The sequence below is a fragment of the Pseudorca crassidens genome, chromosome 20, assembly GCF_039906515.1.
Source record: "Pseudorca crassidens isolate mPseCra1 chromosome 20, mPseCra1.hap1, whole genome shotgun sequence".
Classification (NCBI taxonomy): Eukaryota; Metazoa; Chordata; class Mammalia; order Artiodactyla; family Delphinidae; genus Pseudorca; species Pseudorca crassidens.
The window spans coordinates 55,461,512-55,484,776 of record NC_090315.1 but is presented as its reverse complement, the minus strand read 5'-3'; the positions used below and the strand labels follow the sequence as shown (position 1 = coordinate 55,484,776).

Below are 23,265 nucleotides of genomic sequence, written 5' to 3'. Positions count from 1 at the left end.
AGGGCAACTGCCTCTGCAGCTCGCCGGCGGGGACTAAGCTATCCGGGGGCCTTGTACCCCGCCGGCCCCACAGGAGGGTGTGAGCGGCGGCGGCCGCTTCCCCACCTCCGGTGCAAGTCCCCAGACCCCTCCACGGGCTGCAGCGCGAGACCCCCTGCCCAGTTCGGAAGGAAACTGCCTTCCGAGGCGGGGAGGCAAAAAGGAGAGGTAGGGTGGGCCCGGGCTGGAATGAGAGCGGGGAGGGCCTGGGGAGGAGGGCGCGGAATGGGTGGGGCAGTGGGAGGAGCCATCGAAAGGGCGGAGGCCTGTGGGGGAGGAGCCAATGGGGAAGGGGTGGGGCTTGTGGGGCAAGCGGGAGCGCTTTGCTGGAGGGCATAGCTATTGAAAGAAGGGGATTGGGAAATTGGGATTGACATATATACACTAATATGTATAAAGGAGACAACTAATAAGAACCTGCTGTATAAAAAATAAATAAAATAAAATTTAAAAATTCAAAAAGAAGGGGAGCATCTTTTGTGGCAAGGTAGGAACTGCTGGAGGAAGGGGAGGAGCTAGATGAGGAAGAAGGAAGGATCGTGGAAGAAGGGGAGGGGCCTGTGGGGGAGGGGTGGGGCTACTAGAGGAAAGAGAGGAGCCAGGTGTCAACTGCCTGGGCTTCAGGAGCCACAGGTTGAGTGAGTGTGTGTTTCAAGACTTGAACTTTCCTGTACATTGTATGCTGTGTGAGAGCCGGGAAGACGGGCGTTGCTTTACCATTTTACTACCAGTGCTAGGCATCTAATAGGCACTTCGTGAGTAATGAATGTGACTGGAAAAAGCAGAAGAGTTGGAGACTGGGATTGGAGTAGAAATGTTCTGGTAGGGAGGGATGGTTGTAGAAACTGCTGTCTAGGAATCATTCTGTGAATAATCAAAGCTGCTGTGCTTTGTAGGTGTATAAGAAGCATAAAGCACAGATAATGTACATGGGGAGATAACATTTATACTCTTGAAAATGTGAACAAATTGTTCGAATGGGGTGGTGCAACCTTTGAGGCGAAGTTTCAACTGCCAAGTTGTGTTCCCAGACGGTAAGTTAGGTCGCAGTCCCAGTATCATTTTCCTTTAGAAGCTATATTGCCAGTGATCAGCATGCCCAGGCCAATCTTCAAGACCTATTTAACCAGTTCATATGCATAAAACTTAGCTCTGCAGTAAGAAACTTAAGTTCCATCATGGCTAAGAGTGTTTGTATTCTTTGATTTCTTCATTCAACACATGTTGATAAGGATCCACAGGAATAACCTTTCAGAATTCCAAGTGAGGCTGCCAGAGACCCGACATTCCCTGGCTGGAATTCTGACATAGATTCAAGATTCTTTGAAACCTGAAACTTCTAGGAAAGTGGGGGTAGGTGTGTGGGCATGACGTAGAGCCAGGGAGCGGGTAAGGAGTTTTGAGGTAATCACAGCCTGCTTTCGACAGAAACAACCTGCTTTTGACTTCAACACTCTGGGCTTTTCACCTCTTCTGGCCCATTAACATTCCCTTCATCATTAATTGATTAAGAATATGTCAACTAGGTATAGGAATAGAGGGTAAGGCATTTGTGGTCTGACTGCATGGACAGGTGATAGCGAATATGTGGCAAAGATGATGGCAAAAAGAAAGAAAGAAGAGTGTCGGCACTCTTCAAAGACAGTAAGGTGCCTCGAATTCCTCTCGTGCTTTGAATCTCTGACTTCTGCTGCTGCTACTCCTGCTGCTAGCCAGAGAAAACTCTCTGCTTTTAAAGGGCTCATATCATTAGATTAGGCCCACCCCAATAAACCAAGATAATTTCCCTATCTTCGGGTCAACTGATTAGCAACCATAATTACATCTATAAAGTCCCTTTTGCCACATAATATAACTTACTCACGGATGTTATAGCACATCATATTCATAGTCCCAGGGATTAGGATGGGAAACCTTGTGGAGGGAGGATTGGCAGAATTCAATTTACTACATTATCTTTCAGGAATACTGTAGAAAAGCTACTGCAACAGGTTTTTTTTTATTTTCCCAGTTTCTCTCCGTGAACATAAATCACACTTATACACTATTAGTTCCACCTCTAATCATTTTACCTTTGAATTGATTCAAGTACACTCTTGGTCTTCCAAAGAATGGAGCTTGTATTCTGATACTTTTAATCTGTAATATTCATGTTTTACTCTGACTTTATGATACGTACCAGCCTGGCTTTGCACGGTAGAATACCTATAGAAATTTGTTCCTTTCTATAGTGCTGAAATACGCTTTTGGGGGGTATTTTTTCATAGAAAAACTACATTTATTTTTCTTTCATACCTGAAGCTAGTTCTTGTTTTCTATCATTATGTAGCTTTATATACAATAGTGATAACTTACAGGAGTAAATAGCACTCTAGTCCCTTTAATACGTAACTCTTCATCCAGTTATTTTAAAAACTATGTTATAGCTAGCTAGTTTCTTCTTTTGCTTCAGGTGTAATAGTTAAATGAATCAGCGCTAGAATCAGAAAGGTCTGGCCTTGGAATTTCAGTTGACACTAACAATCTCAGTGACTGTGTTCATTGGTAGAGGTCAGGCTCTGCTGCAGTAACAGACAGATCCTAAAATCTCAATGGCTTGACTCATTAAGTGTGTTATCATTCATGCATAGTCTGATGAGTGCTTATGGGGGTTCTTCCCAAAGCTGTGACTCGGGATTCAGGCTTCCTTCGTTTTGTGATGCTACCAACTCAACATGTGACTTCCAAGGTCATAGTGGGAGGAGAAGAGAGAACTGAAGGGACACTTTACCTCTTAAATGTCTCATCCAGGAAGTGATATAATCAGTTCCACTCGTTCTGCTGGCTAGACTAGTCACAGGGCTCTAACACAACTGTAAGAGAGGCTGCAATGTAGGGAAAGACAATGGCTCTTTTGGGAGAACTAACTTTCTCACAGTGACCACGGAAATTTTCCCAACATTCCCATATGTTTTCTCATTAATAAAATTATCCTAATAATCAGTAACTATGAGTTCCTCTCTTTCAGAGGTTCAGTATAGGTACCAGATATAAATATATGTTGACTTTTATTTTTATTTAGCTGAGTTGAAACCAGTGTTTCTTGTATGTCATCTTTGTCTCGGAATTGTTCATTTTCAATATAATGATTCCCATTCCCCTCCAGCCATTATATTTTCTTTTCTGGCATTCTTCCAACCTTGATCACAGACAGCTGGTGGCTTGTATTGATTAGTAATAACGTGCACATTTGACTGAGTCATTTTGAGCTGTCCCTTCCCACCTAGAGTGGGGTTGAAGCATTCTGAATTGGGGTTGAAGCATTCTGAATAGACTGATCTCTAATAAAGAACAATAAAGACAGGGACCAGTTATGGATGTCCCTTGCACCCTTCTCAATGTGGCTAGACAGAGAGTCTCATACCGCCAGAACCATCAGACTGCTGCTTTCTGATTGGTATTGGATTCCCAGGAACAAGAATTTCCACACAATATCATGAAGAAAAGCATGCATGGACTTTTAGAGTCAGAAAAACATGTCTGCAAATTCTTTGATCCTTCTCCCATGCAGAAGTGGAGTGTGGGTGTCCCCTCCTCTTGTGTGTGGGATGACCTCAGTGGTTGGTCAACCAGGTGAGTCCAGCAAAAGTGAAACGATGTGACTTATGAGGCTAGGTCGTAAAAGGCAATTCAGCTTCTGCCTATTCTAATATTGTAATGATATCAAACACTTGGCAAGCGTTAGTTGTCCTTCCTTTCCTCAAGCTTATCTTTCTTCAACTAGTTTCCTGAGAAACAAGACTGACTCTGCAATGCTGTGGTAGAAATTGGTTGCAGCCCAGCATCTTTACATTTCGGTAATATATACCGTATTATGAGTACCCTCTTTGAGGTAGAACAGAAAACTCAAGACCCCTGTACTACCTTGTAGCAAGGATTCTGGCATGTGACCTAGTTTCCACCAATTAGATGCACCCTCACAATACATGCATTGAGAAGTGAATAACAGGAAGAAGTGGTCGTTTGCGAAGGGGTGAAAGAAAATTGTCGTGATGGTGGCAGAGGCATTTGATACTTTGGGGCTGGGGTGGCAGAGCTTTGGAATCCAATCCCAAGTGTCCTATTTCTGAAAGCTGAGTCAGTTACATATTTTGAATAAATAGTTCCAGGAACAAATTTTTCCTCACTTTATAGCCTCAAAGTCTGGCTTTCTGACCCACTCTTCCCCTGAAGATTTTGTAGGCTACCTAATAACTTCTGATAATTTTGTTATTAAAAACCAATGAGGAATATATAAAATAGATAAACGGGAACCTACTTTATGGCACAGAGAACTATATTCAATATCTTGTAATAACCTGTAATGGAAAAGAATCTGAAAAGGAATATATATATAAAAATCACTTTGCTGTAAACCTGAAAATAACACAGCATTTTAAATCAACTATACTTCAATAAAAAGTTGTTTGTTTTGAAAAAAAAACAACTTGTGGTTACAATCAAGAGAGGGAAGGGAAGAGAGACAAATTAGGAGTTATGAGATTAAAAAAAAATCAATGAGGATTCTGTCATTTACAACAAAGGCCCAACTAATAAAAATGTACACTTCCAATTTAAGCCTCAGATCCAACAATTAACATAACACTTATGTAAGAATAATGTCTCATAGTTATACATAGTTTATAAAGAGCTCTCATGAGTTATTTTTTAATGTAAATTTTCATCTTTAATGCCAAACTCTTTTCCAAATTATACCCATTTACTCTCCTACCATTGACATTTTACACTTTATCAACAGGCATTTTTTAAACTTTACCAAAATTTTGGTTATGTTGTGCTATCTCAATTGACTTTTTGTGTAAAGTTCTATGAATTTTAACATATATATATAGACACCAATCTCTACCATTGCTATAGTTCTGTCTTTTTGAGAATGTCATATAGAGTATACACTCCTGTATACTGTAGAGCATGCAGTACAATTTTTTGAAAATGACTGGCTTCACTCAGCATAATGCCTTTGAGATTCATCCATGTCATTATACGTAGAGAGAGTTTGTTTCTTCTTATTGCTGAGTAGTGGTCCATTGTATGCATATACCAGTTGGGTTACCTGTTCACCTATTGAAGGATATTTGGGGTGTTTTCAGTTTGAGGCAATTATGAACAGAGTTGCTCTAAATACTCATGTACAGATTTTGTGTGAATATAAGTTTTAATTTCTCTAGAATAGTAATCAAGAGTAGGATTGCTGCATAGTTTGGTGAGTGTATGTCTCCCTTTATAAGAAATTGCCAGATTGTTTTCTAGAGGGGCTTTACCATTTTGCATTTCTATCAGCAATGTATGAGAATTCCAGTTGCTGCTGTCCTTGCCAACAGTTGGTATTGTCAATATATATATATTTTTTTTAACATCTTTATTGGAGTATAATTACTTTACAATGGTGTATTAGTTTCTACTTTATAACAAAGTAAATCAGCTGTACATATACATATATTCCCATATTTCCTCCCTCTTGTGTCTCCCTCCCACCCTCCCTATCCCACCCCTCTAGGTGGTCACAAAGCACCGAGCTGATCTCCCTGTGCTATGTGGCTGCTTCCGACTAGCTATCTCTTTTACATTTGGTAGTGTATATATGTACATGCCACTCTCTCACTTCGTCCCAGCTTACCCTCCCCCCTCCCCGTGTCCTCAATTCCATTCTCCACACCTGCCTCTTTATTCCTGTCCTGCCCCTAGTTTCTTCAGAACCATTTTTTTTTTTTAAGATTCCATATATATGTGTTAGCATACCGTATTTGTTTTTCTCTTTCTGACTTACTTCACTCTGTATGACAGACTCTAGGTCCATCCACCTCACTACAAATAGCTCAATTTCGTTTCTTTTTATGGCTGAGTAATATTCCATTGTATATATGTGCCACATCTTTATCCATTCATCTGTCAATGGACACTTAGGTTGCTTCGGTACATCCCCGGTAGTGGGATTTCTGGGTCACTATTTTTAATTTTAGCCATTTTAATATGTGGTTTTAATTTGCATTTCCCTAATGGCTAATGATGTTGAATGTCTTTTTATGTGCTTTTTTTTTTGTGGGGAATAATTGTGATCCCTGATCCCCATCACAAATGGGGTTCAACAGGTTACCTGCATCTCCCGGCATAGGGTAGGCACACACTGAGCTAGGCATCACAGACCTGTTATTGCTCAGTCTTGGGTGGCTGAATGCCCTTTGTCCCTCTAAGAAGTATGTGCTTATTATATCCTCTTTGGTGAAGTGTCTGTTCAAGTGTTTTGTCCATCTTGTATTTGGCAAAAATAATTTTTCAATTTTCTATTTGTTGTTATTTTCTTACTATTGAGTTTGCAGAGTTCTTTACATATTCTGGATAGAAGTCCTTTATAAAATAAGCGATTTGCAAATATTTTCTCCCAGTCTGTAGCTTGTCTCTTTTCATTCTCCAACAGAGCCTTTGGCAGAGTGAAAGTTCATAATTTTAATGAGGACCAGTTTATCTATCTATCTATCTATCTACAGTTTATCTATCTATTTATTTATTTATTTTATGGGTCATGCTTTTGGTGTCATGTCTAGAACACTTTGCCTAACCCCAGTTCTTAAAGATTTTCTGTATTTTCTTCTAAAAGTTATATAGTTTTATGGTTTATATTTAGATCTATGATCCATTTTGAGTTAATTTTTTTGCATATGAATGGCCAGTTATCGCAACATTCTTGTTGAAAGATGTTCTTTCTGCAATTAATTTTTTTTGCATCTTTGTCAAAAATCAATTGGCCGTGTTTATGTGGGCATATTTTTGAACTCTTTATTCTGGCCCATTGATCTGTTTGTCTCTGCATTCACCAATACCATACTGATTCCTATAGTTTTATGGTAATTTCTGTTTGTTGTTTTGTTTTTGAGTTTAAAAAGGCATTATTCTTTATTTTAAAAAATAGTGATAAAATATACATAATATAAAACTTACCATCTCCACTATATTTAAGTGTACAGTTCAGTGGCATTAACTACATTCACATTGTTGGTGCACCCATCACCACTGTCCACCTCCAGAACGTTTTTCTTTCTTTTTTTTTCACACACACACACACACACACACACACACACACACACACTGTATTTTATTTTTACAAGAGCTAAATAAACTGACACCAAGCATTGTAAATGGATGACCACAACAAGATACCATACTGATTCCTATAGTTTTATGGTAATTTTTTAAACTGGGTAATGTGATTCCTCCATTTTGTTCTTCATTTTCATAATGGTTTTAGCTATTATAGTTCCTTTTACATTTCCTAATAAATTTAAAAACCAGTTTGTTAATATCTATAATAAATCCTGCTCTAGATTCATACCTTGATATTCAGCAGTTATTCCTCCAACTTTTTCTTTGGGATTGTCTATCTATTCTTGGGCCTTTGTATTTTCACATACGTTTTTGAATCCCGAAAATTGAAAACAGTGTTAAGAAAATAATTTTAACTTTATAGTCCTATCTTCCCAAGATCTAGGACTTCCCATTTCCAGGGCCCCTGGACTCTATTTTCAAAGACCACAAATGTCTACATTTTAGGTAGCGATATTTATAGTTATTAAAGGTCATTTGCTTTGTATCTCACCTCTGATGATACCAGACCAGTGTGGAACCAAGACATTACTACTGGTCACCAAAACCTGGCTTCCTTTTCCTTCTGGAGATAGAGGAGGAAGTATTATCTCCACTTCTCCTTGAAGCTAAGCAGTACCTTGTGACTTGTTCCAGTTAATCACATGGGGACTGAAGTCATATGAGTTACTTCTGGGCAGAAACATCTAAGAGCCAGTGAGGGCTTCCCTGGTGGCACAGTGGTTGGGAGTCCACCTGCTGATGCAGGGGACGTGGGTTTGTGCCCCAGTCCTGGAGGATCCCATGTGCCGTGAAGCGGCTGGGCCCGTGGGCCATGGCCGCTGGGCCTGCGCGTCCGGAGCCTGTGCTCCGCAGCGGGAGAGGCCACAGCAGTGAGAGGCCCGCGTACCACACACAAAAAAATAAATAAATAAGAGCCAGTGATTCCCCATGTTTGCCATCACATTCTGCCATCGCAGTTGGCTACGGTTTCCCAGGATGGTGTCTCCATCAGTTCAAGTTCCAGAGTGAGGATAATGTGCCACAGAGTCCAAAACATCATACAGTGGACATGTAGCATGAGTTAGAAATAAATTTATGTTGTTTTTTACCACTGGAAAAAAAACCCCTGGGATTGCCTGTTATTGCATGATAACCTTGACTATCTTGACTAATACTAGGTAGCTGAGGCTAACAGACAGTGACCATGTCAAACTGAAGTATACCCTGGTAAGGCTGCCAGGGCAACCTTTTCCAAAAAGAACCTGACAGCTTAAGCCATATCGGGGGCAAACACACACAAAACAAACAAAAATTCAGAGTTTTATGGGCATTTTCAAATAGACCCATTTCTACTTTTGTTAAAATGATAAAGTAACTACATTATCACCTTCTTGACCAAGGAAATACAAAGTTTCTTTATGTAATGATATAGCATACTCTATCTGTCTCTTCTTGTGTCTTCTGCTATCCCTTTTCTTAGCTTCTCTTCAGCTACTAGCCTTTTGGAAATGTCTTTGTGTTCTTGGTTGGGGTTGCGGTGGGGGGGTCTTCTCTTTTCAAGTAGGTTTCTCTCTGGGCAGCATTATTTATTTGCAAATAGTAGATATGGTCATTGTTCCTGGTTTAGTAGATATGGTCATTGTTCCTGGTTTACAAGAATTTCAACCCCTGCCACCCTATTTTAACTTTCATCCAACACATCCATGAGCATAGCAACAGAAGACGTGTCCTTTTGCTGGACTCCACTGTAATAGCGGTGTGCCTCTGCCACCGGCCAGTGGCAGCTTAATGGAAATCTTTGTTCATTTCAGGAGCAGGACACTTTGTATTCTAAGTTACAGATTGGTTAGGCTGTCAAAGCGCCATTGATTTTGCCAGATGTATAACAAAAAGACATTTGGTAGTCTCTGTACTTCTTCATTAACATACTACACCATCATAGTGTGGGGTCAGAGATCTGGAAGGTAATGTCTACTTTTTTTTCCTCTGCATTTCAAGCCCTTTCTTTTGCATTCAGTAAATTCAATGAGAAGGCTTTGAGTACTTTGACTTATGAGTAGTTGGCCAATTATTTATGGAGTGTCTCCAAGTCACCTTCGTAAGCTTTATTCTCTGGTATTTTTGACTTTGTGGTACATCTGTTCTCTTTATGTAAGTCCCTCTTCAAGGTCTTTACTCCAGCTTAAAATTATACAAACCGTGTAATCTATTCTTTGATACATTTACTTCAGTTTGCTTAAGGTCAAAATTCATGCTTCGCTCACCTCCACCATATTCTGATAACACGATGGCTTAAAAAACATGTTATTATGGAAAATTTCACAGTGACATAAAAGTAGAGAGAATAGTGCAAGTAACCTCCGTGTTGTCATACCCTTCTACAACAAACAGAATTTGTGGCTACTTTTATCTCCTCATTCTCTCTTTAACCATGGCCACACCCACCCCCTTGCAGGACTTTTGAAACAAATCATAACGGCTTATGTTTAATTGGTAAAATAATAACATACTTTACAGGTTTTTTGCTGATTATTTTCTTTCCATTTCTGTTTTTTTTGCAACTTTATTTATTTTTGGCTGCATTGGGTCTTTGTTGCTGCGCGTGGGCTTTCTCTAGTTGCCGCGAGCGGGGGCTATTCTTAGTTGCGGTGCAGGGGCTTCTCATTGCAGTGGCTTCTCTTGTTGCGGAGCATGGGCTCTAGGAGCACGGGCTTCATTAGTTGTTGCACGCGGGCTCAGTAGTTGTGGCACACGGACTTATTTGCCCCGCAGCATGTGGGATCTTCCCAGACCAGAGCTCAAACCCGTGCCCCCTGCATTGGCAGGCGGATTCTTAACCACTGCGCCACCAGGGAGATCCCATTTCTGTTTACTTTAAATGCTACTAGAAATGATATTTTCTGTATCATACTGAATTTCCATAGGCTCTTAGACTCTCATTCATCTTCTTTATTTCATTTCCACATAGCTTAAGTTCCTTGGATCAGTTTTTCTTTGGGTTTATTCTTGTTTATCCAAACATGTACTTTCGGGGCTTGCACCTCAGTCAAAATTTTCTTCTTTGTATATTTCAGTTCTAGCCACTTCAGTAGCGTATGTCAGAGAATTTAATACCTTCTGGCATACATCTGTGTGCCTTCCTGCTTTGTACTCCAAATCCAATCTTCTAGTTGCATCTGCAAATGCATTTTCCCATGGGAGCATTTTCACTGTGATCTTTGTGTTTCCTTGATGTAATTTTCTTGGAAAACATATGCACTTTTATGTATACTTTACACCAGTGATTCTTAAACCAAATCAGGTTGTAAAGGTCCGTGGAAATCAAGAAGTGGAAGAACATGAGTTCTGATTTACTTCAAATCTATAAACAAGGCATAATTTTATCATCAGAAAGTGAATATTATATCACTGCAGATTTCTGCATTCCAACATAAAAGGAAAACTGCATGTAATTTGTAAGAAATCACATATCCACTCTTTCAGTTGACCTTTGATTGCTTCTTGCACGTTTCTATTTGTCACCTCTTACATGAGCTGGAGGACAAGAATGGGCAATAAATCTCGAAGGCACAGGACTTCTCTGGTGGTCCAGTGGGTAAGACTCTGAGCTCCCAGTGCAGGGGACCCAGGTTCCATCCCTGGTCAGGGAACTAGATCCCACTTGCATGGCGCAACTAAGAGTCTGCATGCCGCACTATGTTGCAACAGGATCCCACGTGCTGCAACTAAGACCCGATGCAGCCAAAATAAATAAATAAACTAATTAAATATTTTTAAAAATCTTGAAGGCGTGTTTATAGGAGGAAAACTGAAAATTAAGATGATTCTTTACACTTACTGAAGTTTTTCTAATTAGGAAAAGCCCACCAGTATTCTGTTTTAGTAGTGGAGCAGCTTGAGAGCACCAGTGTTCCAGAGGAGCACCTAGCAATCTGGTATGCAGTAATCTGACCATTTGACTAAGAATACTGCATTTACCAACTCAGAGATGATGCTTTGTTTTCAGTCATAAGGAGTCAGTATAGTTCCCATGATCCGCCCATTAAATGCGCAAAGTACTTATATTGGGTTGGCCAAAAATTTGTTCAGGTTTTTCCACAAGATGTTACAGGAGAACCCGAATGAACTTTTTGGCCAGCCCAATAAAAATGTAGCATTTATAACGAATAAGTAAAGTGCATAGAGCAGTGCCTGGCACATAGTAAGAGCTATGTAACAGTAAGTTTTATTATTAGATTATTGTTGTTACCTGGGTTTCCTTTGGCACTTGGTAATATAATGTGACTGGAACCTCTTCTGGTGCCTTCACCAGGTCTGTCTTCTAACTTACTCTAGTTTTTGTTGTTGTTGTTGATTTTTGTTTGTTTCTTTTTGTTTGTTTGTTTTGGCTGTCGCATGAGGGATCTTAGTTCCCCAACCAGGGATCGAATCTGTGCCCCCTGCAGTGGGAGCATGGAGTCCTAACCACTGACCCACCAGCGAATTCCCTCTACTGACTCTAAAATAGGGGCTTGGGCCTTCCCTGGTGGTGCAGTGGTTAAGAATCTGCCTGTCAATGCAGGGACACGGGTTCGATCCCTGGTCCAGGAAGATCCCACAGGCTGCGGAGCAACTAAGCCCGTGTGCCACAACTACTGAGCCTGTGAGCCACAACTACTGAAGCCTGTGAGCCTAGAGCCCATGTTCCACAAGAAGAGAAGCCACCGCAGTGAGAAGCCCTTGCACCGCCAAGAGTAGCCTCCGCTCTCCGCAGCTAGAGAAAGCCCGCGTGCAGCAACGAAGACCCAACGCTGCCAAAAAAAAAAAAACGGGGGGGCTCACCTAATACCACATCTTTGGCCTCTACGGTTCTCCTCTCTAGATATAGAGATAGAGATAGGGATATAGTCTTCCCCTCAGATTTCACGTATTCTCTTGACATGTGAGAAGTAGATGGAGATGGTTAACCTGTAAGAGAGAAGAGTACATGGAGCATTTTCATAGGGCTGTTGGGAGGCTGAGGCAGTGGCCAGTCTCTGGATCAATGATTCTTCAATCCTCTGTAGTGACAGACTGCTTTGTACCTCTGATGCAAGCCCTTCCCCCCAAAAATGATTGAGCGTTTGCAGAGGCATCATAGACCTCCAGAAACCCATCCGTGGATGGGAAGGCTTCCTGCCTTGGTCTGGAGGGCAAAACGAGGACCAGGGAGTGGACGATGTTGAATGGGCAGGGAAAGAAGTCCTGGTTCAATATAAGGATGGTCTTTCTAACAGAGTGGTAGTTCTCCAACTTTGTAGGATTTTACAATCATCTAGGGTGATTTTAAAAATTCTGATGGCCAGGCTGTGCCCAGACTGACAAGAATCAGAATTTCTGTGGGTATAGTCTGGGCATTTTTACTTTTTATAAAGTTCCCCAGATGATTCCAAGGTGCAGCTGAGTTCAGGAATCAGTCAATTAGAGTACCTTGCCATTGGAACAGTCTCTTTAAGTAGTGAGCACCTTGTCAGTGGAGATACTTCAAGCACAGAACATTTTTCTTATTGATCTGAACATTCTAACTATACTTAATCTCTCCTAAACAGTATCTATTTCTTTGCTCTATTAACCTCAAGTTCAAATTTATTTTATTATTTAAGAAATGACTTCACTTTTGATTCTCTCCTTTTTTTCTTTCCAATTGTACACTTGTTAAGTCTATGGGTTCTGTGGTATTTGCATTTGTAATTCAAAATTACAAAGGTATGAGTGTACTTATAGGAGCTTCTTTGGCCTGGGCAGCAACTGAAGTGAAATTTCACAATATGAAAGGCCCAGGCTGGTTTGCACAATCTGTCTGGTCCTTAATCATACTTCTGTTTGGAAACAGAATAGCGCTTCTAGTTTTCAGTCACTTGTAATATCATTTCTTTCCCTTTCAGCGTTCATTCATTTCCTCTGATGTCATATTGGAAAAGATTAGGATGCCCGAAGATATTTGACCTTCCATAGGTACATGGAACTTTATTAGCATCAAAATGCCATTTTAGGGCTCCCCTGGTGGCGCAGTGGTTAAGAGTCCGCCTGCCGATGCAGGGGACATGGGTTCGTGCCCCGGTCCGGGAAGATCCCACATGCCGCGGAGCAGCTGGGCCCGTGAGCCATGGCCGCTGAGCCTGCGCGTCCGGAGCCTGTGCTCCGCAATGGGAGAGGCCACAACAGTGAGAGGCCCGCGTACCGCAAAAAAAAAAAAAAAAAAAAAATGCCATTTTAAGCCTATGTGAAAAAGCCAAAATGGTAATTAAACAGATATTGTTATAAGAAGTTGCTGATCGCTACCTAGACAGAAAGTGAAAATGTATGCTTCTGGCAGGGGTCACTTTGGGGTGAGAGAGCAAGGCGTGTGGTCCCCAGTGGCCTCTGTCTCATTACAAGCAAAGTTTTCCTCAGGAAGGCCCTGGCCATTCATCAGCAGCCATTGTGCTGACGTAATATTGGTGGTCATTGCCTGGGCATTAGAGTCCATCCACACAGCTTGCGGGGTCCCCAGGAGGAACCCGTCTGTGGGACTGTATTACAATCATGCTGGTTTTATAGATGAGCAAACAGACCTGGAAAAGTAACTCGCCCAACAAAACAGACAGCTAGGACATAGGATTGGAACCCTGGCTGATTGGAACCCGAGTCTGTGCTCTCCTGATAAGGATGATTACTTTCCTCACACTTTGGCTGGCTTATGAATGCCAAGTCCTATTTTTCAAGCTGGAAAAACATCAGCTAAAGATAGACAGCATCATCATCACCACCACCTACCACCACCACAGCCACCGACACCATCATCACCACCACCTACTCTATCAGTTTGCTAGGACTGCCACCACGAAGCACCACAGACAACAGAAGTTTACTGTCTCAGTTCTAGAGACTTGGAGTCCAAAGTCAAGGCGTTGGCAGGGTTCGTTCCTTCTTTTTTTTTTCTGGGTTGTCTTTTCACTTTTTTTTTTGGTTTGTTTGTTTTGACCACGCTGTGCAGCATGTGGGATCTTAGTTCCCTGCCCTGGGATCGAACCTGTGCCCCCTGCGTTGGGAGTGCAGAGTTTTAACCACTGGACCGCGAGGGAAGTCCCTCACTTTTTTTTTGTTATATCGAAGTATAATTGATTTACAGTGTTGTGTTACTTTCAGGTGTACAGCAAAGTGATTCAGTTATATTATATATATTATAGATATAATATATATCTATAATATATATACTCTTTTTCAGAAAGAATATATATATTCTTTTTCAGATTCTTTTCCCTTATAGGTTATTATAAAATATTGAGTATAGTTCCCTGTGCTATAGAGTACGTCCTTGCTGGTTATCTGTTTTACACATGGCAGTGTGTATATGTTAATCCCAGACTCCTAATTTATCCCTCCCCCCTGGGTTGGTACCTTCTGAGGCTGTGAGGGAGGGATGTGTTCCAGGCCTCTCTCCTTGACTTGTTGATGACTGTCTCGTCCCTGGGTCTCCTCACATTGTCTTCCCTCTAAGCATGTCTGTGTCCAGAGTTCCCCTCTCTATGTGGACACCTTCATATAGGGTGGATGAGGGTGAACCAATTGACTTAGCTTTGACCACATTCTCCACCAGCTTCCTCAGAAGCCAAAGGATCCCCAAGCCGACATCCAGGGCTGTTCGGACAGGACAGAGGAGGTGGCTGGGATGCATCAGTCACACATAGCACGATGGTTCTCTTCATATTAGCACAGTATCATTTGGATGTTTTGGGAGTGGAGGGTAGGGATGCTTAACCCTACATTCCTACTCTGTAGGGGCACTTGGTACCCCATCACGAGAGACAGAGTCTGTAGTAACATCTTTCTACCCTCTTTTCTTCACTTACAACTTTGGTCTTTAAATCCATCAGTCTTTAAAATTAGCCTTATCTTTTACAATGTCAATAGCTGGCAAAGGATGATTTTGTAATATTTCTTCTGTCTATTCCTGAACATATCTTGAAGATATTTCGCCTGAGTTGTTGAATTGCTTTAAAAAAAAAAACAAAAAACAATACTAAATGCTAAGTTCAATTTGCATTTCAAACCACAGGAAGAAGATGTTAAAGACTTTAAGCAACCATCATAGTAATGGATCTCAGTCTGAAAAACGAGACTGAATTAGAAAATAGTGAAAATAATGAAATTCAAAGCACAGAAGAAACTGAATTAAACTATACTTGTCCAGATGAAAGAAGTGAAAAGAATCACGTTTGTTGTCTTCTCAATATCAGTGACATTACACTTGAACAAGATGAAGAAGCCAAAGAGTTTGTCATTGGAACTGGATGGGAAGAAGCAGTGAGTATTTTCTTGAGTTAGGTCTCTTGCATGTCAGTGTTTTGATACAAGCCCTTTCTTTTACTATTTTCAAAAACAGTTACTATTGCCAAAAAAAAAAAAAGTGTAAATGATGAAATATAGAAACCTTTTGGAACAGAGGTAGAATGTTAATGATGATAATAGCTGTACCTTTTATTGAGTATTTATGGCCACTCACTATTGGCAAGCACAGTACTGAATGCTTTACGTACATCAATTCATTCATTTTCTCAATAGTTCTGTGAGGCAGGTATTATGTGAGGCATAATATTATGTGAGACAGCCTCACTTCTTGGACAAGGATACCAAAGCACCCAAAAGGTGAAATGTGTCAAAGATCACCCAGGCAGTGGGCAAGGCAGGGCTTGAACCCAGCTCTTCTGGACTCCAGAACCCAAGCTGCTTAACTTAACCCAAGCTACTTAATTCCCCAAGAGACCTGAGATTTTTATCCTGGTGGTTCTACTCAGAACCCTGTGGGTTTATTCTTAGACTATTCTTAGAATCAGTAATAGAAATACAGTTCTAAATTTAGAACTGTAAGGGAATTTGGTCTAATCCAATGATTCTCACTTGCTAGTGTCACAACTGGTGGGGAGGGAGAAAGGATGCTACTGGATGTAGTGGGTAGAGGCCAGGAGTGCTTACAATGCCCAGGGTGGCTCCCACCGCAATAAATGGTCCAGCCTTTGGACTTCCCTTCCGGTCTAGTGGTTAAGACTCTGTCCTTCTATTGCAGGGGGTACATGTTCGATCCCTGGTGGGGGAACTAAGATCCCACATGCCACGAAGCCAAAAAAAAAAAGAAAAAAGAAATGATCCAGCCTTGTCTTAGCTTGGGCTGCTGTAATAGAATACCATAGACTGGGTAGCTTAAGCAACAGACACTTATTTCTCAGTCCGAGGTCAGGGTCCCAGCATGGTTGGGTTCTTGGTGAGAGCCCTATTTCATTTTATTTTATTATTTTTTGGCTGTGCCATGCAGCATATGGGATGCAGAATCTTTAGTTTCCCAACCAGGGATCAAGCCCTTGCCCCCTGCAGTGGAAGTGTGGAGTCTTAACCACTGGACCGCCAGGGAAGTCCCCTCCTTTTCTTATAAGGGCACTAATCCCATCATGAGGGCCCTGCCATCTTGACCTCATCTAACCCTAACACCTCCCAAACACCCACCTCCAAATACCATCAACTGGGGATTAGGGTTTCAGCATAGGAATTTGCCGGGGGAGGGTACACAAACATGCAACCCATAAAAAACCCCCAATGTTGGTAGTGCCAATGTTGAGAAACCTTGATCTAATTGGTTTATTTTATAAATATGGAAACTGAGGCCAAAATAAGGCAGAGTGACTCTACCCAAGTCCACTTGACAGTTGCAAGAATGTGTCTTCGGGGCCTCCTCTGGTGCTCTCTCTACTGTACGCCACCCCCCCCCCCACCTCATTAAGCATATATGACCTATGACCTTCCATACACACACACCCAGATCAGGTAAGTCAAGGTGGTAGAGAGTTCTATTTAAGCATGGAAAACTTTCTAAGCTTAGAAGTTAGAAGGTTCCATTTCTAAGCTTAGAAGTTAGAAGGTTCAGTTTACTATTCAAGGTAATTACTTTGAAATACCAAGGGCTGTTGGAAAAGAATTTTCTTTTAATTGGAAAAATTGCCCCGTGTCCCATGCTGAGAGTACGTTTGCTGTTCACACTGTCTGGTATGACCATTTCCTCCTGCCTGCTGCCTGCTACTCTTTGCTCTCTCTGTCCAGCCCCCGACCCCTGCCCACCCAGCCCTACCCCACCTCTCAGACAGCCTTGCCTCAGGAGGGTTGACTGAGGTTTGTCCCTGCCCCCTGCAAAGGCTGGCTTCCTGCACTGGCTCATGGTCCCCTGACCCTTTCTGTGCTGGTGCCAGGGACCCCTGGGCCAGCATTTAGAGGAGGACAGAGAACACTTTGCTGGTAGCAATTCCTGAGAGTTTCTTATGCTTGCAGAGCCAAGGGACCTCACAGGAGGCAGGTGATGGGATGTCTCAGGGCTGCACAGTGTTGACCCAGGCTGACCCAGTGCAGGAGCCTTTCCTATCACTACCCTGCTGTTTCTCCCCGTGGCAGCCTGTGGACGCCCACACCACTTGGTGGCTCTGTGGACACTCAGTCAGGAGGGAGGCACAGTCACCTTGCACTGCAGCTGGGCTCGAAGTCCTGGCAGACATCCAGACCTTTTCGGAAACACCTAGCTTACCTGTGACACCTCACCTGTAAGGACCAAAAAGGCAAGGTGTCATTGCCTCCTGCCCTGGGACTTGGATCCCCTGCCCGGCCATCTGAACACCCTGGAGATGTAGATCCTCTGTATCAGCCTCGACCCAAGGCTCATGTGGGTGCCTTTTTTTTTTTTTTTGGCTGTGCCTTGCAGCTTGCTGGATCTTGGTTTCTGGACCAGGGATTGAACCCGGGGCCTCTGCAGTGAAAGCGCCAAGTCCTAACCACTGAACTGCCAGGGATCTCCCATGTGGGGTGCTTTCTATTTTATTTATTTTTTTAAAAAGATATATTTATTTTATTTTTTAATTAATTTATTTTTGGCTGTATTGGGTCTTCGTTGCTGCACGCAGGCTTTCTCTAGTTGCGGCGAGCGGGGGCTACTCTTCACTGCACGCTTCTCACCGCGGTGGCTTCTCTTGTTGCACAGCATAGGCTCTAGGCACGCGGACTTCAGTAGTTGTGGCACGCAGGCTCAGTAGTTGTTGGCGCATGCGCTTAGCTGCTTGGTGGCATGTGGGATCTTCCCAGACCGGGGATCAAACCCATGTCCCGTGCATTGGTAGGAGGATTCTTAACCAGTGCACCACCTGGGAAGTCCCTGGGGTGCTTTTTAAAATCTACCTTCCCAGGGATTCCCTGACCCTTCCCAAGCCCCTCCCCTGAGTACTGCCTTAGTAGGTTGGGGTGGGCCTCGGGAATCTGGATTTTGAAAAGCAGCTCAGGTGACTCTTAGGGTCAGGCAACTGGGGAGCCTTCGCTGACTCAGCTGGACCTGTTTAATAGATTCAGAAAGACAAAAGCTCAGGGGTTGCTGCACATTTTAGGCTCCCCTCACTCAACATCCCGTTAAGCCAGAGTTGGCCTTTTCCACACACACAGCCTGGAGACAAATCCCCTTGCCTGGGTGGAGGTGGGGACCAAGCGACTTGCCTCACTCCACCAAAGCCACCATCTGGAGAGAGGCTGTCAGCCTGAGGACCTATTAGCAAATGGGCTGGGACCCTTGCTTTTCTGTAAAAGCTGGAAAACCACCTGGGGAGCCAGGGTCAAGAGCAGTGAGGTGTGAGGCAAGCAGCATGGTCCTCTTGAAGATGCAGTGCCGACCCTGCAGCACGTGAAGGGACGGGGTTCCCAGAACAGAGGCAGAGGGAGGGGGAAGCTGGGGAAGATGTGCTCAGGCTGACTCAGCGTGCAGTGCTGGGCAGCAGCCTTGTAGCCGTCCAAGAACTGGGACTTCACTATGCTAAAGAAAATGTTTTTCTTTTTTTATGAGAACATATTCAAGGTTTCAGCAGCACGTCTTTGGGAAGAGCTAGGCCTGTGGAATAAGAAAGTATCGGACTCCAATAGCACTTACTAGACTTTTTAAAAAAGTGATGCTGCAGGCTTCCCTGGTGGCCCAGTGGTTAAGAATCCGCCTGCCAATGCAGGGGACACAGGTTCGAGCCCTGATCTGGGAAGATCCCACCTGCCACGGAGCAACTAAGCCTGTGCGCCACAACTACTGAGCCTGCGCTCTAGACCCTATGAGCCACAACTACTGAGCCCTTGTGCCACAACTACTTAAGCCTGCGTACCTAGAGTCCGTGCTCCGCAACAAGAGAATCCATTGCAATGAGAAACCCACCCACCGCAATGAAGTGTAGCCCCTGCTCGCTGCAACTAAAGAAAGCCCGCACAGCAAAGAAGACCCAACACAGCCATAAATAAATAAATAAATAAGAAGTTCCCTTTAAAAAATAAAAAAAAAATAAAAAGGAGTTTTTCTTGACACTTATGAATTTCTAACAGGAATTTGGGGAGCTGAACACCTGAGGTGAGAGGGTGTGGAGGGTGAAAAGGGGATGATGGGAAAGGGATGTTTTTGTGCAGGAGGACCAGAGGCTGGCCCCATCTTCAGGCCCAGGAGACAATGCTGCTCCTCACAGGCTCTCCTTGTCCTCTGCTTGGGGATGCACAGACCTCCTGAATGTGCCAGCACTTGTTGGCTGTAAGGATATTTTGAGCCTCAGTTTCCTCCTCTGTAACCTGGATATCAGAATACCTAAACTGTAGCACTCCTGTGAGGATTAAATGAACGAATGCCAAGAGATCCTCAGCTCAGTGCCTGGAACATAGTAAAATCGTGGGAGCTGTTTTTGCTTTTTTTTTTTTTTAACATATAAGGTTGCCAGATTTAGCAAATGAAAACACAAGACACCCAGTTGAACTTGGCTTTCGGTAAACCTAATTAGTGTAAGTATATCCCGAATGTGGTCTTGTGTTTTTATCTAACAGCTCTGTTTACCTGTGACCTCTGTGGCAGGGTCAGCCAGGGGACTCCGGGTGTGGCCGCGGGCATGGGTGTGCCTGGGCCCAGCTGACCCTGCGTCTGCCTCTGCTCCTCTGCCTTTCCTTCAGCCTCTCCGAGCAGCAGTCTCCCGGGTGTGGTAAACAGACCCTGCAGTACAAGAAAGGCTGGCAGAGGGGACAAGAACAAACAGTTTTGATTTTATTTTAATAATTCTGAATTTACTTTAACGCACATCTAAAAAATGTAGAGTCAGCACATCAATGTGGCCATTTATAGATACTATCGCTTAGTATTTTCGTCTTTAAAAATACTGTTACAAATACTATTGCTTAGTATGAGGCTAAACTAGGCATGAGAAGTTAAAACTAAAACATTTAAGTCAATTTTTAGAGAAATATTGATTTAAATAGGACAGCCAAACTGGGAATGGGGCCAAAGTAGGGGCAACTGGAGTCTAGGCAGCTCAGCTGAGAGTAACACGCTGTTTTATTTGCAGGTCCGAGGCTGGGGAAGGATTTCTCCAACTGCCTGCATCTGGCCCAGGAAGAAGCTTAAAAAGGCGAAGATGGGAGAAAGTGCCAGCAGCTGCTTACTCTGTGTCAGCCTCTCCCAAGGGAGCCTGGAGGCCAGGCTTCAGTCGGAGGACAGGCTTCAGTCGGAGGCCGGGAAGTTGGAGTCGGGCGCTTCAGCTCCGGCTGAGGCAGGGCCGGAGAAGGATGGAGGCAGCCTCTCCCAGACTCCGGGCCCCCCGCCAGGCCCCAACACTGCCTACCGGGAAGTTAACAGGATCTGCTTTCCCACTTACAGTCAGGGAGAGAAAAAAAGTCTGCAAATAAAAGAGTTTATTTGGTGCCTGGAAGACTGGGCCACTCCCGAGGCTGTGAGGGGCAACGACCCCGGAAGCCCCAGCGGAGGCGCTGACGGAAGTGCCTCCGTGGCAGACTCCTTGACTTCCAAGGCCCATTTAGTTCTACCTGCCCTGAAGTCTTCACCCCCAAATGGCTTGGATGTGCCAGGTAAGAAGAGTCAGAACTTTTTCTTGCAGCAGGAAGAGAAGGGGCTGAGCGTGGCGAAGGATGAGCAAGTGGCTTGTGCATATGGGGTGAAAACAGTTGACGGGACAGGTGAAAAGAGGCCCATTGAGCTGGCCAAGCACCACAAGGTGAAGGAAACGCAGCCTTTCCCCACCCCGGCGGCCCGGACATCCCTGCTGGCCGGTCCCGAGCCCTGCTGCCTGCCCTGGTCCCTCCTGCCTGAAAAACACCTGGTGTGCCCTCCCCACCACAACAGTGTTCGCTATCTCGCCACCCTGCAGCTTGTGGAGAAACAAGGAGCGCAGACCTACAAAGCCAAATTCAAAGCCAGGGAGCCGAGACCTCCCATGAAAACCCCACACCGCGTTCTCACAGCGGCCAAGCCGGAAAACAGGCCCCAAACGCTGGAGACCAAAGTGTTCTCAAGACCTCTCTTGCCGTCCCTCACGGTGAGCAGAGTTGTTATGGCCGTTCCCACTCACAGACTCCTCTGAGTTGCCATGATGTAATTCCCTGGGAATAAACACCGTCTGAAAGTTGTTCATCTTCTCTTCGCTCTCTCCCTCCTGCCCCAACCCCAGTCTCTTCCTCATCCTCACCCTTGTCTTCTCGTACACTTTTCTCTCCCCCCTCCCCTGGTGCTTTTTTGTAGTATAATCAGGGGAAATTGAACCTCATTGTACGGGTTTTGATGTGCTCTCAAAGCCCCGATATTTATGTGTTACCTGCTTCTATTGCTTAGCCGTTTACAAAACGCAAACTGGTAATGCCAGTCTCAGCCTCTGCCTGACTTATCTCTGCACTGGAAGACAACTGGATGGTGGGGAATCTGAAGGGCCTCCCTCAGGGATGCCCCCATGCCAGCCCTGAGCCAACCTGCAGGGGCTCCTGCCCCCTCAACCCCAGTGCCTTAAGCCAAGGGTACTGGGCATGTGTAGACCACATCGTTTCTTGATCTTTTGAACCTGGCAGATGTCTGTCTGTTGCCGCATTTTCTCTTGCAACAAAGATCTGCTTTAATAGAAACAATGTTATAAGAGAAAAATTCCAGCCTGTGTCCAAATGAATATCCTCTGTCCAAGGTGGTGTATCCTTATATTATATCCATGGATGTACGGTATCCCTTGTTTCCTATATGCCCCAGATTTCATATATTATAGCCTCATGCTTGTCGCACATTTCATATATTTCATATATTATAGCCTCATGCTGGTCTCTGTGTCTGGGAAGTTTTTCTTACCATTCTACAAAATTCATCTTGGGAGGCAGGTTAAGAATAATTTTTTTTTAAAATGTCGCTGTGATTATTATCAGCACACATGCTTCCTCCAGTCTTACCTTATAACTACTATTTGGGAACTCGACAACCCCAAACAGACAAGTATGGAATGGGGCTGTGACTTTCCTCCTTCTTCCATCTTTCCTCTCCCCTCATTTTACCCGAGTGCGTATTTCCTGAAGTTGTATATAAATTAAACTTTTGTAAATTAGTTATATTTTAAATGTGAAGTGACAATGCTATGTAGAGAAATGCTCTGAAGAACCATTCTGTAATATGCATAACCATTTAGCCGCTCTGTAATTACATAGTTGGCATGTGCTTAAGGTAGGTTGTACTTGAACTCTAGGCTTTCCGTCTCCTAAATGATGGGCAGACAGAATATATGACTGTATTTGTAAACATCTGCTTTCCATAACTGGTCTTTGTGATGTCTTGTCTAAGTTTAGGTTTTTTGGTTTTGTTTTGTTGGTTTGTCTTTACAAAACACCAGAAATGCAGGAGTGACTATAGTACAACCGTCACTGAAAGGCGTATTTTGCCTTTTGAGGTCATACACTTTATAGTCTAGAAGCAGTTAACAGGTTCTACTCATTCTTTCTTCTCTGAATGAAGAAACCATCTGGATTCATCCCCAAGAAGAGGCTCTGATTTCCCACTGTGTCTGGACAGTGGGGGTCTTGGACCCAGTACTGTTTGAGGACCCTCCAGCTCTGGCAGCCTGCCCACCTAAGTCAGTGGTTTTTCAAGCCTCTCTTTATAAGCTGCAGAATAATGAATAAGCTCACTATGTAAAGCAGTCATAAGTGTTTGATTGGGAGGGAAAAAGTATCCACCAGTATGAGGGACAAAGCCCACCTGCTCAGCCCAGATGTACTTACCTGTTGAGATCTTGAGGCAGTTTGAACTGATCC

At 43.5% G+C, this 23,265-nt stretch overlaps 1 protein-coding gene across 2 annotated transcripts; it reads left to right on the top strand.

The window, feature by feature from the left end:
- Positions 1-3: 3 nt before the first annotated feature.
- Positions 4-22,753, top strand: C20H16orf46 (chromosome 20 C16orf46 homolog). 2 transcript variants are annotated; one of them, XM_067719487.1, is made up of 3 exons: positions 4-207; positions 15,215-15,462; positions 20,535-22,753. In XM_067719487.1, exons 2-3 carry the CDS (start codon positions 15,253-15,255, stop codon positions 21,564-21,566), a joined length of 1,242 nt encoding a protein of 413 aa, XP_067575588.1. In that variant the 5' UTR covers positions 4-207; positions 15,215-15,252; the 3' UTR covers positions 21,567-22,753. The 2 variants fall into 2 exon arrangements, with proteins under 2 accessions (XP_067575588.1, XP_067575590.1); XM_067719489.1 differs by lacking the exon at positions 4-207 and adding an exon at positions 620-1,073.
- The last annotated feature ends 512 nt before the right edge of the window (positions 22,754-23,265 follow it).

Coding starts and splice junctions, on each gene's coding strand:
- C20H16orf46 (XM_067719487.1), top strand. CDS start 15,253: ATGGATCTCAGTCTGAAAAACGAGACTGAATTAGAAAATAGTGAAAAT. Junction 15,463..20,534: donor GAACTGGATGGGAAGAAGCA/GTGAGTATTTTC, acceptor TTTTATTTGCAG/GTCCGAGGCTGGGGAAGGAT.